Source organism: Pseudorca crassidens, chromosome 7 (genome assembly GCF_039906515.1).
Source record: "Pseudorca crassidens isolate mPseCra1 chromosome 7, mPseCra1.hap1, whole genome shotgun sequence".
Taxonomy (NCBI): Eukaryota; Metazoa; Chordata; class Mammalia; order Artiodactyla; family Delphinidae; genus Pseudorca; species Pseudorca crassidens.
In genome coordinates, this window is record NC_090302.1 from 84009150 (window position 1) to 84035118 (window position 25969).

Consider the following 25969-nt stretch of genomic DNA (forward strand, 5'->3'; position numbering starts at 1 on the left):
GCCCACACAAGGGCTGGAGCTGGAAAATCTTCCTCCCTGCTTTCAGAGGGAGAAAAGCACTGATGGCAGCACGTACAGCCTCAGCAATCCAAACGCTCCCCGGCTGTCATTAACCGGCCTGGAAGCGCCCCTGCCGCCAGCAGCGTGGGGTCCAGCCTCCTCCTGACCCACCCGCACAGGCCGCAGGAGGAGCTGGGCTCAGCCCCTTCCGTGAGCGCCAGTTTTCCTGTTCCCAAATGGGAATCCCAACAACTCGCCCTCCCCTGTGGGAGAGGCCACAGTTTGGGAAGTTCTAACTTTCCGCAAGCAGGGTGTACACAGACACGTGGGGACTAAAGAGAAAACTGAATTAAGCGTACGGACCCAGGGCTGCAGCGAGCGCTCCTAACACTTCCCACACTGTTTTAAACAAGAAACAGCAGATCTCACTCATCAGCACCAAAGGGAAACACGTGAAAAGACAGCTAGGTCAAAGACCCTTTTTGTATTTCACATCAAACGCCGTCCTGCAGTGTTGGGTTAGAAGAACAGAGGGTCGGGGAAGTGTGAGGAGGGGAGAACCAGACAAAAGCCACCCGGGGGCGCCCCTCGCTCCCGAGGAGCACGGAGATGCTGATGGAAAGGCTCTTCCCTGTAGGAAGAAGCCGAGCGGAGAGCAAGCACCTCTGCAGGGCTTGTTTCCCTGCCTGTGGACACAGGAGCGCAGAGCACAGAAAACACATGCCCGCCTGCTCAACCGAGACGGTCAGGGGCAATTCACAGACGGGAAGGCAAGACACCGCCCTCCCCATGGAGCTAACCCAGGACATCTCATTGGGTCTTGAACCAAGTAAGCTTCTCCCTTAGTTTCTCCTGACGTCCAGCACCAACCACAACAGACCCCAGGTGCCTTCCCTGCACAGCAGGGACGGCACAGAAAATGTGTTTTGCGGTCTCTCCTTTTTAATGGTGGGGGGTAAATTACTTGAGTTCAATCACAAAGCTGTCTTTGAAGGCTACGTTCAAGCAGCAAACTAAGAGTATTTACCTGAAAACACTGAGTCTTCCGAAACACTTTTTCTCAGGAAACAGATTTTTGGTGGATCGCTTTCACCTGCTTCCCCTTTCTGCCTCTATACAGACCTGTCCCTCACCTCTCCCCACGCCACCTGCCACCCAGGCCTGTCCACTCTTCCTCCTGGCCGTCTCTCGAACATGCTCACTTTACAGAATTCATTCCACTCCTACCTCAATTCAGCTCAGCAACGTGTTTGCGTCAGATATTTCAAGAGATGCCTGAGTGGTCTGCCTCCTCTCTGCCCAGCTCTCTACCCTAAGCACGCTCCCCAGGGGCCTGGGCCCGCCTTTAAACCCGCAGATCTGACCTGACAGCCTTGATCTACAGCTTGAACCCTGTGATGGTTCCCCTGCCCTCGAACTCAAGTCCAAACCCCCTAGTGACTTAAAAAAGATCCTCTTCTTAGGACCCCTGCACCCCTCTCTACTCTGCGTCCAACCCCACTCTCTCTACGCCCAACCACCAGGTGCTGTCCCCGCACCCGGGGAGGGACACATTCACCTGTCGCTTCCAGGTGACACCTGAGACGGCTCTCCTCACACAGTGTGCAGACACCCCGCTCCACCTGCCTGGTGGAAGATGCACTAGACGTCTGAAGCGTGTAGCTCTTACTTCCTGTGCCCTCCTGAATGGCAAAGGCTAATGCACGTTTTTCAGATTCGTTCCCAGCAGGACTTAGATTCAGATCAGAGGTGTTCACTTGTGACTGGAATGCTGAACAGCGTGAGGGCGCTGGAGGTGCAGAATGCAGCAAGGCATGGGGACCCTGGCTCTGAGCCAGAGGGGCAGCGGCGGCCTCCCATCCAGCTCTAGGTCGGGCACAGGGAGCGCGCCTTTGGGGCCAGTCCCGCCTGGTGCCCCAGGAGCCGTCCCTGGCCCGGGGCTGCTCTTCCAGACCTTCCCACCTTTCTATAGTCACCTGCTTCCCTGTACTAAATCCTTTCTGCTTAAAAATCGACCCGACAGACCCATTAACTCGTCTTTCTGCTGCATTCGACGGGAAGTGCACAGACAAAGGGCCCGGCCTGGTCCACCACAGCGTTCAAGGCCAGCACCTGGCAGAATAAATACTGAACAGATGGATAGGAATGGACATGGAGAATTAATGGGAATAAAAACAGAAAAGCTATTTTAGAACCCTTGATTCTTCAGTCAACCACAGGGGTAAAAGGTGATAAAAATCAAAAGAACTACTTTTATCTGCACAAGTCCACTCTGATTCCCTAAGAAAACCCACTGTCTGGAAGAAAATCATCACTGTTCCCAGCTACGGAAGAAAGGCTGGCCCAGAAAGAAGAAACTGGAACACTCAGAACTGTGTCCTGCTGTTTGAAAATTCAGTGTGGTGAGGCCAAACGGATGGAAAGAACCAGCAGCCCAGGCCCAGCCCTGCCCCCGCCGGCCACTCTGCAGGCCCCCTGAGCCGGGTTACCTCTGAGGGCGTCAGTCCTCGCCTCCATCTCAGAGGTGACAGTGCCTGTCTCCCAGGCTGGCACGTTGAGAAATGACATATGTTCACATGTGTGAAAGCATTTTGGGAACTCTAAAGCGGAACAAATGGCCAGACTTCTTAACGCTCGTCATTTCCTATTCAAGAGGCAGAATCTTACAGAGGAAGTCACTCATAGAAACCAACGCTGCTGCGACCGAGGGAAGCAGCCCCAGCCCAGGTCCAAACACCACACAGGAACCAGGAGACACACACCTGGGGTTCTCCTGGCCCCAACACCCACCCCCCACACTACCCGTCACTCACAACAGGAAAGCCCCAGAAACGCAGGATATTTTCCCACCACACACTTCAAATAACGCCTTCCAGAGCCCCTTCGTGCCCCGCGTCACCGTGCGAGAGAGGACAAACCGGCAGCTGACAGGCCACCTCGACGGGGGCGCAGGGCACACAGGTGAGTGACAGCGGGGGGCCAAGGCAAGTGGAATGCGGGCCCCTCCTCCCTCCACCTTCCCAGCTGCCTCTTCTATTTAAGATTTCCTCTTCCTGGACACAAAACAGTTAATGTGTCGCCAGCGTCCCCTCTTCCACCCTTCCGCTTCACCATCTTTCTTCTTTTAGGTCAGGAACCACACAGGAACCGTATTTCCACCACAAATGAAATGTTACTCAAACGATCTTCTTTGCACTGCTCAGCGTTAATTTACATATTTTAACAAATAAGTGAAAAGACTCAATATGCCATAGCAGACAAATGGCTGCAAGAAACCGTCCTAGAAAGAACGTCCCAAACACAACTATGGCAAACGAAGCTATTTCTGACCCCCACTTCCGGCAAGTGAGAATGAACACAACAGCAGGACGTTCAGCCTGCCCTGGACAAAGTGCTACTCGGTAATTCAGGGTCTCCCAGACTTCTCCCCCAACCATCTCAGATATTAGGTAATCAGTCCCTCAAATGCCTTTAGGGCCACCACATGGCTACAGGGCAGCAACTGGTCTGGAGGCTACCCAAGATCCTGGTAAGCCTTCAGACCTACAAACATTAACTGGCATTCTGCCAAGAGGAAAAGAATGAATTCAACCACTCTGTGCCATCCTCAGGCGTCCACGCAGACCTGTACAAGAGACCCTCCATTAGCTTTTGCCAAAACTAACTACAACCTGGGGCTCTGATTCCACTGAGGACCCTTAAAAACCTGTTTTACAGGTATACACCTATACACCTGTACAAAGAAAACAGTATTTCACTGGGAGCTTATGTGAGGATTATTTGTACCCACACACATGTGGTGGTTTAAAAATATCCCCTCAAGGGGCTTCCCTGGTGGCACAGTGGTTGAGAGTCCGCCTGCCGATGCAGGGGACACGGGTTCGTGCCCCGGTCCGGGAGGATCCCACATGCTGCGGAGCGGCTGGGCCCATGAGCCATGGCCACTGAGCCTGCACGTCCGGAGCCTGTGCTCCACAACGGGAGAGGCCACAACAGTGAGAGGCCCGCGTACCGCAAAAAAAAAAAAAAAAAAAATCCCCTCAAGTTCTTGACACTGCTCCCCAAAATGGAGTCTAATTCCCGCTCCTTTCATCTGGTCTGGCCTTAGTGACCTGCTTCTAACTAATGCACAGGAAGTGACCCTGCAGACTTCTGAGGCCCAGCCAGCGAAAGGTATACAGGGTTGAATACTGTAGCCCCAAATTCACGTCCACCCAGAACCTGCGAATGAACCTGTTCACAACCTCATTTAGAAACAGGGTCTGTGCAGATGTAAGCTGTGGTGAAGTCACGGGGGTGGGCCCCGAATCAGCATGACTAAAGAGAAGAGGTGAAGGTACAGAAACACAGAGGGAAGATAGAGGCAGAGACTGGAGTGAGGCACCTGCAGGTCAAGGAATGTCAGAAACCGCCAGCAAACACCAGAATCTACTACAAGAGCCAAGGAAGGGTCCTCCCCTAGAGGCTTTGAGGCAGCATGGTCCTGCTGATACCCTGATTTTGGACTTGCAGCCTCCAGAACCATGAAACAAACTTCCGTTTTAAGCCATCCAGTTCGTGGCATTTGTCCTGGCAGCCCTGGGAAACTCCTGAATTGCTTGCTCCCTCTCCGTTTGTTGGTATCGTCGCCCTGGGAACCCAGCCTCCATGCTTCGAGGAAGCCGCCAGCCACATGGAAAAGCCACGTGTAGGGTCCCTGACTGCCAGACACACGAGTGAGGAACCCTCAGGCAACTCCACCCCAAGCCTTCAAAGCACCCCAGGGACTTCCCTGGTGGCGCAGTGGATAAGACTCCGGGCTCCCAGTGCAGGGGGCCCGGGTTCAATCCCTGGTCAGGGAACTAGATCCCACGTGCATGTCGCAACTAAGAGATTGCATGCCACAACTAAGAACCCGCCTTCCGCAGCTAAGACCCGGTGCAACCAAATAAATAAATAAATATTAAAAAAAAAAAAAAAAGGCACCCCAGACTGTGGAGCGTGGAGTAGAGACAAGTTGTTCCCTCTGGCCCTCCCAAAGTGCAGATTATGAGCAAAATCAACGTCTGTCATGGTTTTAAACCACTGTGTTTGGGGGCAATTTGTTATCCAATAGTAAATAACAGGACAACACATGTATGTATAATCCTGTTGACCTGACTCACACGCAGATCTTCACATTCAAAACATGGGCACCATGCCAATTAGATGCCAAGGGAGTCTACAAAAGTTCCCTTCAGCAAACATTTAGGAAGAATCCTCTTATCTGGAATCATACCCTTGCCTTCCTACCTAAGGGAGGCTCACCTCAATACCCCTAAGATAACAATGCAGAATACGCCAAGAGTTTCTGGGTCTTTTTAAATGACGTGTGAAAACCAGGTGTGTTCAAACACGTTTATCATTTAAAGAACCCACTTGATCTACAATCTTCACGGCACACTACATTTAAAAAGCTTGAATGCAACCATAATTTATAAAAGCTTGAGTGTAATGTGTATGTTTTAAAAGGGGGTGGAAGGTTCCCAGTGGTTAACCTCTGAGTGCTGGAATTACAGGTGATTTTGATTTTCTTTTTATATTTTCAAAATTGTCTACAACAACATTTTGATAATTAAGAAAAGGACAACTTTTTGACATTTACTTAAGCCTGACTCATACACAATCATTTTTTGTTTTAAAACAAAGCTGAATATCCCTACTTATATATAACTCAGGAAATGAGCTTCCACCCAGTTAACTTGCATAATAGCATTTATGCAAACGGTCTCAACCACACCTATTTATGCAACAGACAGGAATGCAGAAAAGAAAGAAAATGAAAATGACAGTTCAATCTCCAAGAATCATCTGAAGTCTCATTTGAAGTGTTTACCATCAAGCAATCAGTCTGTGAGATTTGGTTCAAATTATCAAGACAGAGAACCTGACTGATCAGCTACTGCCCTAGCAATGGGTGCACTTCACTGTACCAGGCTTCTCCCTGCATCCAATGGGCTGTGGCTGGTGAAAAAGGAACAGGCCAGGAAGGTGCAGAAAGAAAAAGACAACAACAGCAGGACCACATCTGGTGAGCAAGGCGGAAAGAGCTAATAAAAATGTAATAATATATATGTACAACTTCTGTTCCAGCAATTCAACTTTTTTTTTTTTTTGGTGGTACGCGGGCCTCTCACTGTTGTGGCCTCTCCCGTTGCGGAGCACAGGCTCCGGACGCGCAGGATCAGCAGCCATGGCTCACGGGCCCAGCCACTCCACGGCATGTGGGATCTTCCCGGACCGGGGCAAGAACCCGTGGTGCCCTGCATCGGCAGGCGGACTCTCAACCACTGTGCCACCAGGGAAGCCCGACTTCATTCTTTTTTACGGCTGAATAGTATTCCACTGTACGTATACACCACAACTTCATTATCCATTCATCTACTGATGGGCACTTAGGTTGCTTCCATATCTTGACTATTGTGAATAATGCTGCAATGAACACAGGGGTGCATATATCTTTTCAAATCAGTGTTTTTGTTTTCTTAGGATAAATGCCCAGGAGTGGAACTGCTGGATCATATGGTAGTTCTATTTTTAATTTTTTTGAGGAAGCTCCATACTGTTCTCCATGGTGGCTGCACCAATTTACATTCCCACCAACAGTGCAAGAGGGTTCCCTTTTCTCCACCTCCTTGCCAACACCTGTTATTTGTTGTCTTATTGATAATTGCCATTTTGACAGGTGTGAGGTGATATTTCACTGTGGTTTTGATTTCCATTTCCCTGATGATTAGTGATGTTGAGCACCTTTTCATGTGCCTGTTGGCCATCTGTATGTCTTCCTTGAAAAAAACAGTCTATTCAGATCCTCCGCCCATTTTTTACTCGGGTTCTTTGTTTTTCTGATGTTGAGTTGTATGAGTTCTCTGCATATTTTAGATACTAACACCTATCAGATACATAGTTTGCAAATATCTTTTCCCATTCATCTGGCAGCCTTTGGTCTTGTTGATAATTTCCTTTGCTGTGCAAAAGCTTTTTTAGTTTGAGACAGCCCCATGTGTTTAGTTTTACTTTTGGTCTGTCTCTACTGTCCAAACCTGTGCTGTCCAATACATGGCTATCTAATTTTAAATTAGTTAAAATTAAATAAAATTCAAAATTCAGTTCCGTAGTCCCACTAGCTACATTTTAGGTATTCAACAGCTACATGGGGCCAGCTGCTACCGTACCACAGAGCAAAAAAAAGGAACATTTCCACCGTCACAGGGAATTGTTAGACAGTGTTGACCAGAACGAGGCATAAATTTCATTACCACACTGTCCCTGATAGGTTCGGCTTTCAAGCTTCTACCCAGCCCCCAACTTGGGGACTTTTATGCCCATGCAGAGTAGCAATGCCAGCCTGAGGTAGGGATGCTGGCCAAGGTTGGAACGCCCTAGGTCACGTGAGATTTGCACCCATACGTGCTAGCAAGCCAGCTCCTCCCACAGCTGAGAATCACTATTAGTCCACCAGTAGGGTCTTTAAAATTCTGAAAAAGAGCCTCATTCCAATTCAAAGCACGAGTGCTAACTTCCTAAGATTAAAAAAAATAGATAACACAGAGTCATGTACTGGGGGTGACAGACCAGCCCAACTTCTCTGGGGACTTCCCAGCCAGATTGAAACAATCAGGTTATTTTTTGCCTCAGAATTTGGAATTGGGGACAGAGGAGAGCTAGCGGGAATAACAGTAGTCTTTCGAAGCAAGGAAACAGAAAAGTGATCCCATCGCCCAGCTTTAACAACTATCAACTCAGGCCAACCTGGTTTCTTCTGTGGCCACACCCAGGCCCCCTGCGTGAATTAGGTGATGGAGAGCTCTGGAGAGGCCCCCTGCGGCCCAGCGACGCGGGGTCTACACAGAGCAGAAGGAGGCCAGGGGCAGAGATGGAGGCCCCGCTGGCGGCCACCCAGGCTCTAGGTCACATCCTAGGTGACAGGTACTAACTCCCTTTGGACCTCAGATCCCTCCCTGTACGATGAGCACCAACCGCATGAGGCTACTGAGAGGAAGACAGGAGACAGTTCCTGTGTAATGCGGAACGTAACCCTGGCTCGGCAGAGATTTGCAAAACACGCGCTCTGGTCGCTGGTGTGACAGCTGTTGTTGGTGCTCTTCGCACGGCTCAACTGCACTGTTCGCGCTTGGCTCTAACAGACACCCCAGCACCTCCTTCATCTCTTCTGAAAGCCAAGACAATCTGTTTTCATGGTTTTAATTTAGAAGAAAAAAGAAGAGTCCATACCAAAAAAAAAAAATAATAATAATATTATCACTCCAGATGCTGTGGTTTACTACTACCTCTACCCCTATGCTATCACCATTACTACCACGACGACTAGTTGTAATAATACTAGCTACCGCGTTTTGGGCTTCTGCTCCATGTCAGGCACTGTGATAAAGCCTTCACAAATATTACACTGAATCACTGCAGCCACCCTGCAAAAGGGATTCTGTTGTTATTTCCACTTGGTGGCTGAGAAAACAGGTCCAGGGAACTTAACTGACTTGCCTGAAATCATACAGTTAAGGAAAACAAGGAATCGAACCCAGGGTTGCCTGGCCGGAAGCCCCATGCCATTCACCCTCACCCCAAACTACGGCAAAAATCCTCCTGGAGCTAAGAAACGAGCCCCCATCCCCACCCCCAAAATGAAAAGAACTTTGTATCACATCTCCTATAAAAGCTTAAAACTCCAAATGAAAGGACTCTCACCCTTTCCCAGCGGCTATTTGACTGTCTCTCAAATGTGTACTTTACCTTCTATACTGGGGCTCCTCGACTTTCAATATCCACTGTTAGATGTTTACTGTGACTACAAGAGCCTCCCTCCCCTTGGATGCTCAAACAGTTCTTGAACTTGGGGGTGGGGCAGGAGTGCTAAGATCCCGCATTATGTCCCCTATTTTAAAAAGAAACCGTAAAACTGAAGTGTTCAGAAGTGAGGTGTAACAGTCACCTGGTTTCTGGCTGGGAGATGTTCCCTCTCATTTCCTCCTACAGAGGCAGATGCTTTTAGGAAACAGTCGGTCAATCACATTTCAAAGAATTCCGAGTCTGAAGGCTTATCCCCACCAAAGCTTACACTCAATAAGCCAGCATTTCTGTATCTAGGGCTTGCCTGTGGTGATGAAGCTTCATTGACTGTGTTACTATGAATTCGCTAGAACAAATGGCTCTGGGCAGCGCAGTCTCTGAGGACTCCGCCCATACGATACGGGAAGCCCGGCTGCCTGCAACCTGTTTTACAGGACTCTGGAGCCCCTCGGCGTACCAAGGCCAAGGCAGAAGGTCCCATGAGCAGAAATTACCCTGCAGTCGCTCTTGCTTCTCCCCACCCCAAACAGGCACCCACACTTTGTGCCATGCACAAAAATATCCAGAAGCATGGAGGAGTATGAAAAGAGAGATTAGTCATTCCCAGAATTTTGGATTTCACGAGCCAGTAAAATTTCAGAGGCATTTGGGAGACTGATGAGGTTAAGAAAACAAGGACAGTTAAAAGCAATAACCAAACACCACATGCAGACATGAACAGCCCTTCTATCTTCTATCACTACCATTTCAAAAAAAAAAAAGTTAAAAACAAAATGTAGAAGGCCAGAGAATCAGAGTATCAACAAAAGACAATTCTTCCTACAGAAAAAAGAGTCAAATTTTCAGGTAATGACACACATACACACAGGGGTGGAGAGGCAGGCAGACAGGTACACAAAACATCCTCCTTTTTCCTCCCTCCCTGCAGATGGGAAAACCTTGCTCTGGCTGGTCCCAGACCTTAGCACATACGGTCCTTCCCACCTTGCACTGTCCAGCCCAGGCCCAATGGGGCAAGGCTGCTGGTCTCTGCTGGGTCCCCTTTCCCAGCCCAACACTCCCCAGGTCCCATCACAGGCCTCCTTCCTAACTGGGCAGAGGGCCAGAGTGCCAGAGACCTTCTCGGTACGTCCTGCAAATCCCAGATGGACTTTCTGCCCACTCTATCCCTTGAGAATAAACTCTGCAGCCTCCCAAAGCGTGCTTCAGGAGGTTAAGCATGTGTACACACTGTGAGAAATGGCAAGGTCCCATTCTATTCAGCTAAGGGGATTTCAGGAGCACAAATAGTGTCACCCACACATGAGAAAAAGGGAGACCTTTCCTATAGGAAAGCACTTTATTATAAAGTTATAGGGAGCACTTTCCTATAACAGCATTAAAACTGGAACAATTCCCAAGGAAGGAATACACATTTGTGACTATGAGAAAGTACTCCGCAAATAAAAAAAAAAAAAAGCACTTCTCACCTTTTAAACCAGTTACATAGGAAAAGTCTGAGGCCCTATCTAGAAATGATTCATTATCTGGTAACTAGTAGCACTTTACACAGATCTGGCTCTTACTAATCCGTGTGCCTCTCTCTGTGAAATGTTTGATTTATTGGAAGGAGGTCATATCCTGAGATCCATTATCTTGAATGTGGACTTGGTTTTAGTAGGAAATAGTCAAATCTTGCGAGGAAATAAATAGTCATGAGTTTGATGCACTTTAGAAAGGAAGGTATTAGTGACTCACACCATTATACAATTTAACAAACAGGAAAGTGGAGTCACACAGTCCCAAGAAAACCAGAAAAAGCAAGACACATAAAGCTTAGATACGCTCACTAATGGGAAGCCCCTTTTTTAATCTGTGCAGGATCTGGTATTTTTTAAATTTAAAAACCAGCACTCTTGGGTCCCCTACTTTCTTTGTTAGTATATATTAGGAGGTCTACATCTCCTCTCACTGTGAGATACTCAAGGGCACAAACGCTATTCCTCTGTGAGATACAAGCATCCGGCACAGGCCTGGCACAGAGTAGGTACTTAACGCATACTTGTAGAAAGTAAGGAAAAAAGGTAACAGGAGGATGAACGTGCTGCTCAGACAGTTCTTTTGCATTTCTCCCGTTTATCAGCACTGCAAAAGTTTTTCCAACAAACCCACCCAGGGCCTAATGGCGATATGAGGAGACATCCAAAGCTTGATCAAGAGGCTCATTCCACGCAACTACACCACATACACACACAGCGGCTTATGCTCCCATTGAGGAGAATTCGACAGGGTATAAATGGTACTTAGAACAGAATTAAGAGGAAAACCAAGCAGGTCTTGCCTTTTCATCCTGGTATAACTTGTTGACGCTCTCCATTTGAAAGTTGTGGCTGGACTGAATTTTGTCCAGCTGTTCCCGCTGCTTTTCCAGCTCCCCCTGGAACTCGTTCTTTTTCATCTCCACGGCCCCTCGCTCTGCTGCCGCCCTGCGGACCCTGCCTTCCAGCTCCACGATGCGCGTCTGCAAGGACATTGTATTTGTTATGATGATCTGCAATCATGATCACTGAAGTTACTACTATGACTCCCTGAAGGCTCCGATGATGGTTACCATTTTTTAGCAGTATTTTTATTTTTTGGTTGTGGCTCGAAGCATGTGGGATCTTAGTTCCCCAACCAGGGATCGAACCCACACCCCATGCATTTGGAAGCGAGACGTCTTAACCACTGGACTGCCAGGGAAGTCCCAGCAGTATTTTTAAATTAAGTATGTACTTTTTAGACATAACACTATTGAACACTTAACAGACTACCATATAGTGTAAATATAACTCTTTATGCACTGGGAAAACAAAAACTCACATGACTTGTTTTATTGCGCTATTGGCTTTATTGTGGCAGTCTGGAACTGAATTCGGGATATTGCCAAGGTCTGCCTGTACATAAAATGGCTTATGCTTTACCTGGAGTGAGCTGGTGCTCAAATATTTAGTTCCTTTTCCTCACTAACAGAGCATTTAAGCACTCTTTATAAGACACAATCTCTGAAAACAGATTCAATTCTCTGCACACCAAGACTCCATCTGCCCAGAGAACAGGGGTCCAGCGGAAGCTCAGACAAAAGCACTGCAACCGGGGGGAGGTAAGCATGAGAGGAGGACAAAACACCCCTAGGGGATGGATTTCCACAGCTAAGAACTCAAGCTCTGCCATCAGAAAGACTGGGTTGGCATCCCAGCTCCCCTCGCCCTTAACCTCTCCGAGTCTTAGTTTGCCCACCTGTGAAATGGGGAACATAAAATCCCAACCCGAGAGAGTCTGTGTACAAAAGAAGGCAATGTATGCAATATATCCTTAAAGAAAAATTACTCTGACGCTTGCTAAAATGATAAGGAAAACTTGACTCAAGGCTACTGCAACAGGGGTCATGACTGTTGCAGTCGGGAGAGAAACTGTTCTCGACTCTGAGCCCAGCAAGGACAGCAGAGGATTTATAGCCAACGAGCAGAGTGAGGGGGTCAGTGGGTGGAAAAGCACTAAGAGGGTGGGGAGATTCTTGCTAAACTGGCCTAACAGGAGTCTTGCTAAAGGCAGGCCCAGGGCTAGACATCAAAGATAAGGGATGAGGACCTTGCTCAGGTATCCGGGGTGGAGGGACGAGTTAGAGGGATTCTTTGCTAAGCCTGGGCTGGGCAGGCCAAAAACAGGATGGGGGACCAAGATGGAGGCCTAGTCACGAAGCGGGCTCCTCAGAGGCTGACTAAACTGTGGTCAATGAGAGTCTCTGTCACTGCTCAGCGCTGCCTGACCCACGACGGGCAGCAATGAATGGGAAAGATAAAGTTATTATTATCAGTAAATGATGCCGATAAAGATTGGTACCTCTAAAAACGTATTTCTCAGGCCCGTTCTCCACGTGCATTACCAACACCACTCTTAGATTCTGACTGTGGACTGGAGGACCAGAACGGGCTGTGGGCAGGGTACTTAACGTAAGTTGTCTTCCCAGAACCAGCCCAAAAGGCTTGACTGAAAATTGTTAACTCACAGGAAAAGCAGAGGCATGTCCTGGCAGCAATCCTAAGAAGTCACAAGGGGGTCCTCTCCCACCCAAGAGCAGAGCTGGCGTGCCGTCAGGCCGGGGGCTGGGTGGGGGGACATGCAGAGCCCCGCAGCGAGCATCACAGCATGCAACACCTTAGGTGGTGATAAACAGCAAACCCCTCGGACCCCACCGCCCAGCCGCTTTAAATACTCTGTGACATCCACACAAACAGAACACCTGGAGATCCACGCTCCGGGAGCTCGCAATCCAGTAGTTGAAGCCCAGGACAATGATACAGGCCACCAGGGCAGCCAGCACGAGGGGCGGCGACTTCATGCTCCGACGCCCGTTTCCCAATCCCATCATCTCACAGACCAGGCTGAGAATCTGCCAAATAAAAACAAACACACAGGCCTCAGTACCAGGATTACCACGCCCCAGGCATGCCACAGGCGTCATCACAACCAACACGAAGGTGTCCTGCCCCGAAACACGGGCTGGCGGCGTCTTCTCCTTGAAATGCAAAGCTGTCGGTGGAGGAGACCGTGTTAAGTAGCCCACCCAGAGCCAGTGGTGTGTGCCCTGGGCAGTGTGGCCAGACCCCTGGGACAGGCTTGTGGGAGCAAGCACCGTCCTAGAAACCCATCACACACAGGCTCAACACCTCAGGCAGGTAACAATTTCTCTTACACTTCAGTTTTCTTGTCTATAATTATAGTTCCTACCTCCCAGTACAATCTGAGAAATCATCATCTCTTTAAGCAGCAATAGCAAATAATAGTGCTTCTACATCACACTAGAAAGACTCCATTTCTCATAATTCCCCAAAGTCTTTTTGATCTGATTCCTAACCAGGGAGGGTTTTTTACCCTGTGACAGAATTGCCAAAGATACCCAGTTAAAGTGTTTCCTGAGCAAAGCCGGAAAGCCGCCTAGAAGTGTGTGAAGCCAGGACCGGAGGTGCCCTGCCTGCAGCAGAAACAGGCATTTATACTCTGCTTCCTTTGAACACTGTTCTCTCTCCCTTTGAAGCCATATCTGTGCAGCACAGCCGAGTTAGGAGAAGACTTCAAGGGCTGCAGGGAGCATGGAGCTTCTTAAAAGGAACACAAATACAGCTGAGAAGAAAGGAGCTATGTTTCACTCACGGGCCTCAACCCCAAGCCAGGTCTGGCTGGATCCTGGCCCTGGTCAGCAAGGACAAGGCAAACTGAGCCAGATCAAAGGTCCTTATCAGAGGGAGGGCAGCACACACAATAAACAGTCTCCCTCAGAACAGATATGCTTTTATGCCAGGTGTGGCCAGCAATGGAGGAAGAGGAAAAGGAGGTGAGGGAGGAGGGGGAAGGGAGACTACCAGGGACTCAGCTTTGAGGTGAAGTTCCTGCAGGTGAGAACACAGAAGAGCTGACAAAGCTGGCTCTCCGCCATGGTACCTGTAGCTAAGTGTGTCCCTGGGAGACATCCTCTCTCTCTGAATGAGCAATCTAGTTAAATCACCTAAAACAAAGCACCCCCAGAATTCCCATGAATTGAGGGCTGAGTCCAGCCTCCAATGGCTGATGGCTTCTTCACCAGCTTCTGGTCTCTCGGGACAAAAGAGGGAAAAAAGTTTTAAATTCAACTGACAGTTGATATCAGCAAACATTGTACATACTAACAGAGACTAATGCTCAGAAATAGTAAAGTTCTAGGAAATTTTATAGATCTGCTAAAAATGTCTCTACTGCCTCATCCTGTTTGATTTTGATCACAAATTTTTTTTTTTTTTTTTTTACTCATTAACTTTTTAAAATGTAAGAAGACAAATACAATTGGGGAGAAAAATCACACGAAGTGTAAAATTAAAAGTCCTCCTCTTCCCACTCCACTGGCTGTATCCCTCTATTCCAGCTGCTCTTAACCCTCAGAGAGCATCAGAATCGCCTGGGACGCTTCTTAAATTACGAACTGGGCCCACTCCTCCTTTCTCTGTAAAATTTTTTGCCCATAATTTTTGGTTGGTGGTGGTGTTTTTAAAATAACCTAATCTTATCACTCTTTTCTTTTTATTGCTTCTAGATTTTGCTTATGTTTAGAAAGACATTTCCTACTCTAAGTTTATATATACATTTACCCATATCTCCCCTCAACATATCTATGTTTTCATATTTATATGTAAATGTTTCATCTACTTGGAATTCCTTTTTGATGTAAGGAGTAAGGAAATACAAAGAAAACAACCTTTTTTTTTTTTTGTAATGGCTGGCCAGTTCCTTGGGCATCCTTTATGGAATAAACTATTTTTACTTAGTTCTTTGAAAGGCCATCTTTGTCATATGCTTAATTCCCTAAAAATAAACTTTTAGATGGGACACTCGATCTTTTGTTATTCCTGCAGATGTAAGTCAGGGTGGGTATACTTTAGCTCTGAAAACAATATAACTCAACTCTCACTTCAAGGACGTGTACAAATGATCATTTAACATTCTCCTTCCTTTAGCCAGTCAGTAAAAAATTTAATGAGCAACTACTAGGGGACAGGTGCTGTGCTAGCACCAGGAAGCTCAGGGCAGTGTTAAGAGAACAAACTCTGGAAACTGATGGCCAGAGTCGGATCCTGGTTCCACCTCTTCGGAGTCACAGGACCCATCTGTGCCTCACCGTCTTCCTCAGAGGGTTCAAGTGAGTAACAGACGAGTAAAGATATGAGAAGTGCTTAGAACCACAACAGGCACATAGTGTCAATTGCTCGATAAATGCTGACTATCATTATTAGAGATGGAAAGATGAATAACAAATCATTTCCAGATCTGGTCTTTTTCTTGTTCTATAAGAAAAAGGTGATGAATGCTTTCCTTCCTCAATCGTTCTACTTTATAGGAACCAGCCATCTGCATTCTTCCCTTGACTCTGCTGTCAATTGAAGCAGCAGTAACTGTCATCTCCTGGGACTGACTCCGGATACCGCTGCAGCAGTAGGCATCCCAGACCAGGACCACATTATGCAAAAGAGAGATGCCAGGAAGTTGAGTACAGTCTCAGAAGCCCGTCACTGTGACCCAGCACTTGGCCAGCCGGACGGTGTGCAGCCACCCAGAGGGATGGTTAGGAGAGCCCTGGACTTCCCAATGGACACAGGGCTGCCCAGGTAAGAAGGCGACCACAGCTGTGCCAAGAGGAAGGGAGGGCCTGCAACGTGCCTCACCATGGACTTCCAGGACTGCAGGAACCCTGCTGCTGAAGACAAAGGGACAAACACAGGTGGTAAATGCCAAAGCCTGAGGAAGACTGAGGGCGGGAACTCAGAGCCAGAGTTTACAGCTGTCAAACATTTCAAACGCCTTCCTCTCCTCCACCTTAGAATTTATGTAGACTGCAGGGTGATGGAAGTGGGTGGGAGACAGACTGTGTCAAACAGATTAATAGTTATAATTTAGGCTTCAGAATGTGTTTTGTCTCATATTTGATTACAGTCACCTGACATACTGAAAAAGATTAACCTAAATCAGCCGAACTCTGTGAAATTCCAGGTTTCCCTGGAATGAAAGAAAGTGGTGTGTGTCTGCACTAAAAGTTTCTTGGTAAGTTGAAAAAGTCATTAAAAAAAAAAAAAAACCCTGCAGATTCTTTCTACTGGCTTAATTTTAAAAATTCAATCTACTGGTTAAAATTATTGTTTGCTTGTAAGCCAAAAATTTTTATAAGCAAACAGAGACCTCTAATTACTTTTTTCAGAAAAAGAAAAAGCATAAGAAAATGGGCAACTGGCCAAATGCATGAGCCCCTTGAACCTCCTAGTTAAATAATTTTTTCATTTCCTCATTTTCACATAGAGGTTTTAAATCATATAGGCAAATATATGGGAGCAATCAAATCGGATTGGCTTGTTTGACCAATGTCATCACTGCAGAAACAACACACCTTCTCCAAACAGCAGGGGAGCTGCACCTTTATCCCTTTTCAGAAGAACTGGCTTCACCCGGATGGCGGAGGGCCAGAGCCGGAGGTGCCCTGCACGGAGTTCCGAAGTCACCATAGTGAAGCCAACAGACTGGAGGACGCCCCACTCAGCATTTTTTTGGAGGGTTTAGAGATATTCTACTCCGTCCCAAGAATGTCTCCAAGGCAGGGGTTAGCATACCAAGGCCCACAGGCCATTGGTGGCCCGTTTTGTAAATAAGGGTTTGCTGAACACAGCCATGCCCAGCCCTTGAAGTACTGCCCACAGCTGCTTTCTAGCTACAAGGCAGAGTCGAAAAGTTGAGATGAGTTATTACAAAGACTGAAACAGTTAAAGTATTTACTATCTTTCCCTTCCGGAAACTTTGCCAACTCCTGCTCTAAAACATTAGGGTTAAAGGACAAGTCCATTGTATTCTCCTTAAACTGCTTTAAAAACTTACTAGGGGCTTCCCTGGTGGCGCAGTGGTTGAGAATCTGCCTGCTAATGCAGGGGACACGGGTTCGAGCCCTGGTCTGGGAGGATCCCACATGCCGCGGAACAACTAGGCCCGTGAGCCTCAACTACTGAGCCTGCGCGTCTGGAGCTTGTGCTCCGCAACAAGAGAGGCTGCAATAGTGAGAGGCCCCCGCTTGCCACAACTAGACAAGGCCCTCGCGCAGAAACGAAGACCCAACACAGCAAAAATAAATAAATAAATTACTAAACTCCTACCCCCAACATCTTCTTAAAAAAAAAAAAACTTACTAGGAAGTGCACAGATTCTCCTCCTCTCACTTTCCCAACCTCCAATTTTTCCCCAATTCTAGAAGCTAACAGTTTAGAAAGAAAAACCTTTAACAGCATGGTAAATGTAGTTAATAATACTGTATTGCATATCTGAAAGTTGCTAAGAGAGTAGATCTTAAAAGTTCTCATCACAAGAAAAAAAAATCGTAACTATGTGGTTACAGATGTTAACTAGACTCATCGTGGTGAGCATTTCACAATATATACAAATATTGAATCATTTTGTTGTATGCCTGAAACTAATGCTATGTCAATTATACTCAATAAAATGTTTTAAAAAGAAAAACTAAAAATTAATGTGCATGTTTAGCGCTATGCAGTGAAAATACCAAAAACTGAAGTGAATGAGTGAAAATGAATGAGGAGAACCAAATTCCACTGTGCTTCTTCCAGCACTTGATTTTCTGAAGAAGGGCCACCTTCCCTACAGACACCAAGACTACACGCTGGCAGGCGTTCCCAAATTCCTCCTAGTCTAGTTCAGGAGTTGGCAAACTTCAGCCTAACGGCCGAATCCTGCCAGCCACCTGTTTCTGTACACTGCCTGAAAGCTCAGATTTTAAGTTTTTTAAGTGAAAAAAATCAGAATAATAATATTTCATGACATGAAAAGTACTGAAATATACGAAATTAAAACTTCAGTGTCCCTAAATGAAGTTTTATTGGGATACAACGATGCCCATTCATTTATGTATTGTCTATCGCTGTCGGGCTACAAGAAGTGAGTAGCTGTGACATAGCCCACAGGGCCTGCACAACCTAAAATACCATCTGGCCCTTTACAGAAAAGGTTTGCTGTACCTTTAGACACCTGCTGTAGTTCAGTGGTTCTCAAAGTGTGTTCCCTGGACCAGCAGCATCAGCATCATGTTGGAATGTTAGAAATTTAAATGTTCTGGCCCACCCCAGACCTACCAAGTCAGCGACTTGGGGTCTGTGTTTAAAAGCCCTCCACATGATGCCGATGCAGGTCAAGGTTGAGAACCACTGTCCTCTCCAGAGCTCACTGGATAAGTCTGACAAGTGAATCTTGTTCTGGCTGCACTCATTTATTTTCAAAAAGCGGAAAGACATGTTGGAGGGGGTGTGTTGTTTATCTTTGGAGAAATACTTGTATTTCCCTACTGTTTAAAGGTTGAGTTTGAGTTTTTTCCTCCCAGCTCTTTCATGGCCTTTGGCCTTCCATTTTACTCTACTATTTTCTCACACCTCCCATCTGCAGTTGCAAACATTGTCCCTAAACCTATCTACTACTGTGTGCCCTAGAGAAATAAGGTTTCTTTTTACCTCCCTAAGAGGTAAAGAGTAACCCCAAATGGACTCCATTTAAAGAAACTTCGTCGAGGGTCTTTTCTCCCTTTGGCCATCTCAAAGTCACTGTTCACCTGTGGATAAAGGTACCTCTTCTTTAATCAGAATGAAGTGATCACTAATTCCACAGCAACATGGCTTCTACAGGACCTCCCTCACTGATACAGAAAACACAGAGGAAAGATAAGGAATCATCTATCTGCTACACAGATATAAATGACAGAGAGCATTCTGATGGGCTAGACCCTCCAGTTCTGACAGCACTGATATCAGAGAAATAGTTAAAAAAATTTTTTCTAAATCAATCATTAGTATATTAAAATTCTGTCCAAGAATTCACCAAGGCAATACTTTAAAAACTGGTAATAGCGAATGAGCCATCTTGAAGTTCCAGCCCAACTGGGCCTCAAAAGACTGCAGCCCAGTCAACCCACAGAATCAGGAGCAATAATAAAATGATGGTTTTAAGCTTGGAGATGATTTGTTACAGAGCAACAGATGATCAAAATACAAACTGTTACATGAAAAAAGTTACAAAATAGTAATTATCATATCCTACTTTTGTTGAAAAAATTTTAAAAATAAACTCAATAAATCAATATATTTTTCTACCATAGAAGATGTATAGCAAATGTTTATAAGGAAGGATATATACAAGTTGTAGTAAGGGAGCAGAATGTATAGAGGAATGAAGCTTTCATTTTTTTGCTTTATACCTTTTTTTTTCCCCTCAATGAGCGTATCTTTAATACAAAAGCCAAACAGTAACAATAAAAAATTGAGATGTTAGGAAGACATATAATGGTAACATTAGCAAGTTTTGAAGCTGTATTTGTAGCATTCCCAGATTAAATCACAGTATTTTACAGCTTCTTCTAAAACAAAACAATGACAACATATATATGTATTACGAAGTAGAGAAATACACTGAACTCACTCAAATACATTCCAAGGCTCCCTTCTGTGCTGGACCCCACCACCAGGGACACTAAGAAGACCCAGGTCCCTGTCTTGAGCCTGGGCAGGTAACTGAGAGGAGATGCAGGGCAGCGTGAGGACCCATTTCTGACTTGCTGACGGGGCAGTTCCTCTTCTCCTCCCAACCTCCTGGGCTCATCTGTAAAGGGATAACCTTGGAGTCTGTCTTCTAAGGCTGGTGTGAAAATTAAATGAGGGCATTTACTTGCCACCAAGTAAATACTTAACTGAAAGGAACTGCTGTGGTATTGAGAGTGTGGCTAAAGTGAGAGAACCAACTGTCTACCAGCAGGGTGCATGCATCCCAGAAGGTATAAAAGATGCTCCACCTGGCTGGGGAAAAAATCCTAGAAGTTACATTTATTTTTATCCAAAAAGTAGAATAGCAACTATGTTTTAGCAATATAAATATTACATATAACAAGTTAAATATATTATGTATATACTAATTATTTTACACTATGTTACACCGTACTAATTATACTACCATGAAATACTAATAGTGCTAATAAAAGCAGGAACTGACTGACTGCAACCTCACAAAGACCCTCTGTCGAGGGTCACCTGTCACCAGCCCTCTGAGATGCCTGAAGCACTCCTTTGACTTTGGCAAGCGCACAGTGAGGTAGATGGACAAATTATAACTAAACTAAACCCCACAGAGGATATGAATAGCTTTAAGATTCCTACCGAAAGCACAAATTAAAGCTACACTAATAAACGCAAGCAGAGGTGAACACTAGCCCAAGACTGGGAACACACTTCCCGCCCTGAGTCAGCTTCACCTGAGCCACATCACAAAGTAAAAACAATGATGATGTACTCAGATCTGACAAGAACCAGGCCAAAAATACTCAAAATTCAAGGAGTATATGAAAAAGGGTTTTACCTCCACTGTGATTAACAGTGAATCCATCCCTAAGTGTACACTGAACCTTGAGATACAAGAAAACGATGACGGCAGCACATGTATATAATTTATAATTAAGTAACAAACACACATAAGAGGAGTGCTAAAAATTGGTCTTAATTGAGATATAATTGACATATTACACTGTATTCGTTTTAGGTGTTAAAATTTTTTTACTAACAAGAATGAGCAAAAAAGCTTGGAAACCACAGCAAACTACAATATACATCACTATAAGCATATTATATAGTATTTTTACATATATATTTTTCCTGTCAGGCACTAATTAATGTTCAAAACCTTAGTTAGAGGAAGTTCTATTAATGCAGCCTTGAAGGAAAATAAGATCAAAATGTTGTAAAAATCTGAGAAGGTATGCATTTTTTTCCTGAAAATGGGGGAAATTTCTTTGTGAAGCAAAGTAGTCTCTCTGGGAATTTTGGAAATAATCCTTAAACTTCAAGCCAAGTCTCTCTTTCAGTGTAATTTCATCAGTAACTTGAAAAAGTCTAGAAAAGAAAATAACCACAATTTAGGACCATCTTGGGGGAGCAAGTGAAATCCCATTCACACTTTGTTAAGGCGAACGCCAAGAGCATATCAAGACCGTTCCTTTTACTCCTGTGAATTTTTAGAAAATAATTTTAACCAAGTTTTTTTTTTTAAACAAAAAAAAAGTGCTTTTTTTCCTTATCCCAATTACAGATGTTACTTCCCATTCCCCAGGTCATTAAAAAAGAAATTAATCTTTTTCTAAGGCACCTTATTTTTTTCTAAAGAAAAATAAAAACAACAATAATACAACTGAATTAAAGCCCCAGGCACAGGGCCTCATCCCTGTTCCTGCCTCCCCCTCTCCCGGCCACCCCAAGCCTGTTTAGAAGCAGGGCTGGTCTTCAGGAACCACACTACCTTCAAGCTCCCTTTCACTAAACCGCCCGTGATGGGATCCTGTTCCCCACGCAGCACAGCTGGCTTGAAGCGACAGGCCACCTTCTAACTCTTCCCGGCAGAGGCAGTTTCCCCAGGCTCTGCCTGGCTATCCTTTGTGCTTCAGATGCAGAAAGCCAGCTTGCAACATTCACAGGATCTTCAGCACAGTCAGCAGTTCCCTCCCTGCTGGGAAGGTGGCCACATAAATGGACTGAAGGTAGCCCTGGGCCTAACATGGTCAACCATCCTCACTGCTGTTTCAGCCGCACCCCTCAAAAAAACTATATAAATGCAAAATCTTTTCATTCCCCCATCAATAACTGGACCTAGGGCCAGCAATTAGAAAGCAGACGGCATCCTTAGCTCCTAATGGCAACGTCCCCAAAATCTGACACCCCCCCCCCCACCAGCATCCCTTCCTCTCTCATCGTTGGTCTTTCATTTTTGAGAAAAACCAAAAAACAAAAAAAAAAAAACAAAACAAAAAGTGGTATCTTCACAGGAGAACAAAATATGTCTTGAAGAGTTAACCTGTTTTCTTTAAACATCCTATGAACTCAGTGTTTTCACCACTGGCCCCTTAAAACTTGAATTCTGACCTAAGAACAGCAAGCCTTAGCAAGTTACTGGTTTCTATTTACAAATAAAGTAAAACTATTCTTCACGATAGCATGAGCTTGGCTTAATCTTCTCTAACACAAGTAGAAGGAGCTAGGGATGCCCTAGGAGACCCACAAGGACCAACAAGAGATTCCACTTCTCATGTCTCACGCTACAAAAAATTCAGAAATACTAAAACTGCCAAATTTGAGTCAATCTCATGGCCATGAGTCAAACAGAGTCACTCTAGAGCTGTTAAATATTTAAGCAGGCTACTGGACATCTTACTCTGCTCCTAGGAATGTCCCTCCATATTTGCCTAATTTAGGGCAACTGGGCCTTGAAGACCACAAACCAGACAAAAGAAATCTCAAAACCGTGAAAGCCATACGAGTCTGGTTTTGCAAATTTGTAAACGGGATATCTTAAGCACCATTACTTGCCGAATACAATGATTCTTAAATTCCGCTAAAAAGAACACTCATCAAAATAGGCATTTTGCCTGTTTTGTTTTACCAAAAAACAATCATTAAGAATACTAAATAGGGTGTGACATATAAAGAGTATGGAAACCCAGGAGACTATTCCTACAGCAGAACAAAAGTTCTGTGGATCCTCCACGCCGCCAAAGATGGGAAATACTGGTACAGGAGGGAACCCGGAGCATCCCTGAGACGGGCTTCAGAGGAGCTCTGGCGGCTCGCAGAACGAGAACCCGGCGTCAAGCTCCCGGTCACCTGCCAGGACGCGACCGCTGCCAACTTGGGCACCGCGGCGGCCCGAGCGCGCGCGGGGCTGAGGGGGAAGAGATGAGCGGCGCGGCCAGCCCGCCCTCCCCGCGTGCCAATCACGCCCGCACGGCAGGCACTAGCGCGACTTTGGAGAATGCTCGCTTTTGACTTTGGATGCCGACGCGCGTGACACAGCTAACAACAAAAAGAAAGGCCCCGCATCGCCCCAGACCAGCCTCCGCAGGGGAGCCCAAGCCGGGAGACGGAACCCGGCGGGTCAGGGCGGCCCCGGGAAGGAGGCTCCGGCGCGGGGAGGCGCGGGGCCGGCCCCGAGCCGACTCCGGTAAAAGGCTGAGGCCCGGGCACAAGCCGGGGGGTGTTTCCGGGACCCGGCGCGGGGTCTCTGGGCGCGGGCCCGGGGCCGAGGAGGGACAAGGAGAAGCAAGGCGGCCAGTGCGGCCGAAGGGCGCGCCGAGCACGCGCGCCGCCCACTCACCTCCTGCAGCGGCTCCGGTGGCCACTCGGTGCTGCGAGGCCCGGCTCCCAGGCCGCCCGGGCCGCTCTCCCACCGCCGCCGGCCTCACGCTCCCGCCCGCTCCGCGCCCCGCGCAGCCTCCAACGCCGCCGCGTCTCCGGCCTCCGCAGCTGCGAGTCCCCGCCCCCGGGCAGCGCCGGCGGCGCGGTGAGGAGGCGGCCTCGCGAGCGCGAGGAGGCGAGGCCGTGGCCGCGCCCGGACACCCGGCCCCACAGCGCGCGCGCCCTGGCCCGCGGCCGACCTGCGACTGGAGCCGGGAAGCCCCCGTCGCGCCCCCTCCCCTCCGCCAGCAGCCCCTCCCCTCCCCACTGCGGCTCCCGGCGCGCCTTCTGGTCGAGGCTCAGAGAGCCGAGCAGAGCGGTCCAGAGGCTTTCGGAGGAGGCGCGTAAAGGTGGGACGCGGCGGCGGAGATAAGGGGTCCGGGGAGACGGGCCCCGGGGAGACACGCCCCCCAGCACCCCCGCCCCCGCCCCGAGGGAATTTTCCGGAACCCAGAGCTGACCACACCCAGCGCCACACTCCTGGTCACACACACGTCTCCTCAGTAGTCCTTTTTCTTCCACCAGCCCTTCGCAGTTGGTCGTAATCTCCCCACAGCTGTTAATCTCTCACCGCTAATTTGTCGGGTTGCGACCGTGGGACGGCGTGCAACAGAAAACGAAGATTCCTGGGCGTTGCGCAAGCGGGATTCTCTAGGACTTTCTAAGGATGGGGCTTGGGAATTTGAATTTTAAACAGCGCCCAGGTGGCCTTCGGGCACATGGAAGTTTGAGAAGCACTGATGAGCCACACCTGCCTGAGAAGATGCCACAAAACTAGCAACCTATAGGATAACCATACTAGGAAATTGTAAAGCAGTGGTTCTTAACCGTGACGGCATCGGCCAGACATTGGAATTCTCTGGGAGCTTTTAGAGTATTCAGAGACCACGGTCCCACCTCTGGAGTTCTGAGCCCGAACATTGGTATTTTTGTTTTAAAGCTTCCCAGATAGTTGTAACATGTGGCCAGGATTGAGAACAGTTTTCCTAGAACCATCTCTTTTTAAACCTACCTGGCTCTGGTGTCTGGGGAAAGAGTCCCTTGGCTCGCCCCTCCCAAACCCCAACACCAAAAAACAAGCAGAAACACACGCAAACTCCTGAGGGAACGCTCACAGCCAAAACTGTTTTCAACCAGAACAGACTCCCCTTCAAACAGGTGACCAAGATGTCTTACTACCACCTGAGCATGGATCTCGTTAACTGCAGGAAAAGTATCTTCATGAGCTGACAATAATGACCCCTTTAGAGTGATATTCGAGTATATTCCAAAAAGATGTTTTCATTACCCATTGTTAGACTGCCACCTGGTCAGACTAAGTGTTCAAAAGCTGAGCGTGTGTTGGCTGTCAGCCCTGGCTTTTCCATAGACTTGACTTGTATCCCTTGGCTCTGACCTTCTCCCCACCTTCAGACACAGTAACTTCCCTTATTGCTCCTTTTGGCTCTCGTAGCAATGTTTTGCCTTCTTAGACTGTGGACCGTAACTTCCACCTCATTTGCCTCTAAGTATGTTCCCATTAGTGTCTGTGATTTATCAACAGCTAATTAGTCAGTGACTAAGCCAGTGATTCTTAAACACTTTATAGAAGAGGTCCATATGTCTAGGTACTAGGGAAGCTGGCTGAGTTAACTACATCTTTATTCAGGGGGGAATCAGTCCTTTCCAAGTTTCATAAGAATCTTTATGACAAAATTTGGAATTTTTAAGATGTAGTTCTTAAAGTTCTTTTAAGATGCAATATTTATATATGCAGTGTTGCATATGTAAATTTGGGTTTACATTTCTTATAAAGTTCTCTTCTGTCTCCTCAAGGCTTCTCACCCAGAACGTTTAACCTAATCACTTTATGGCCCTAAAAATTCAACTGGATAGATTTTGATTAAACAATGTGCAAGGGGCTGTGGTGGTTGGTTGCAGCAGGCCCCCAGGTTTTGTCTGTTCAGCATTCTTTCCCTCACTAGGTAATAGCACCTGATTTTCATACAGGAACCTACCTCCTACTCTCCAAGGAATACAGCCTTGGTCAGACTGTCAATCAAAGTGATGACCTCTCCAGCTCAAGGGATAGACTGTTGTATTAGTTTTCTATTTGCTACCCTAACAAATTATCACAAACCTAGAGTTAAAACAACAGAGTTCTGTTGGTCAAAAATCTCACTGGGCTAAAACCAAGGTGTCCGTAGGGCTGCATTCCGTTCTGGAAGCTCTCAAGAAGTTCCATTTCACTGCCTTTTCCAGCTTCTAGAGGCTGCTGGCATTCCTCAGCCCATAACCCCCTTCCTTCATGTTCCAAACCAGCAATCTTCAAAGTCAGTAACATCTTTCTAATCCTGCTTCCAATAGTC

At 46.9% G+C, this 25969-nt stretch overlaps 1 protein-coding gene across 4 annotated transcripts in view; it reads right to left on the reverse strand.

Moving 5' to 3' along the window:
- Positions 1-24136, reverse strand: part of GOLM1 (golgi membrane protein 1) — a 55188-nt gene extending 31052 nt beyond the window's left edge. For 2 of the 4 annotated variants that reach the window (XM_067744774.1, XM_067744771.1), the window contains exons 1-3: positions 23542-23682; positions 13088-13237; positions 11147-11326 (exon numbers count right to left, since the gene is read on the reverse strand). In XM_067744774.1, the coding sequence (XP_067600875.1) occupies positions 11147-11326; positions 13088-13216 (309 nt within the window). In that variant the 5' untranslated portion in view covers positions 13217-13237; positions 23542-23682. Of the gene's footprint in view, positions 1-11146; positions 11327-13087; positions 13238-21693; positions 21835-23541; positions 23683-24115 lie in introns of those variants that run through there. The other 2 variants (XM_067744773.1, XM_067744772.1) reach the window with 2 other exon arrangements.
- Between the last annotated feature and the right edge of the window lie 1833 nt (positions 24137-25969).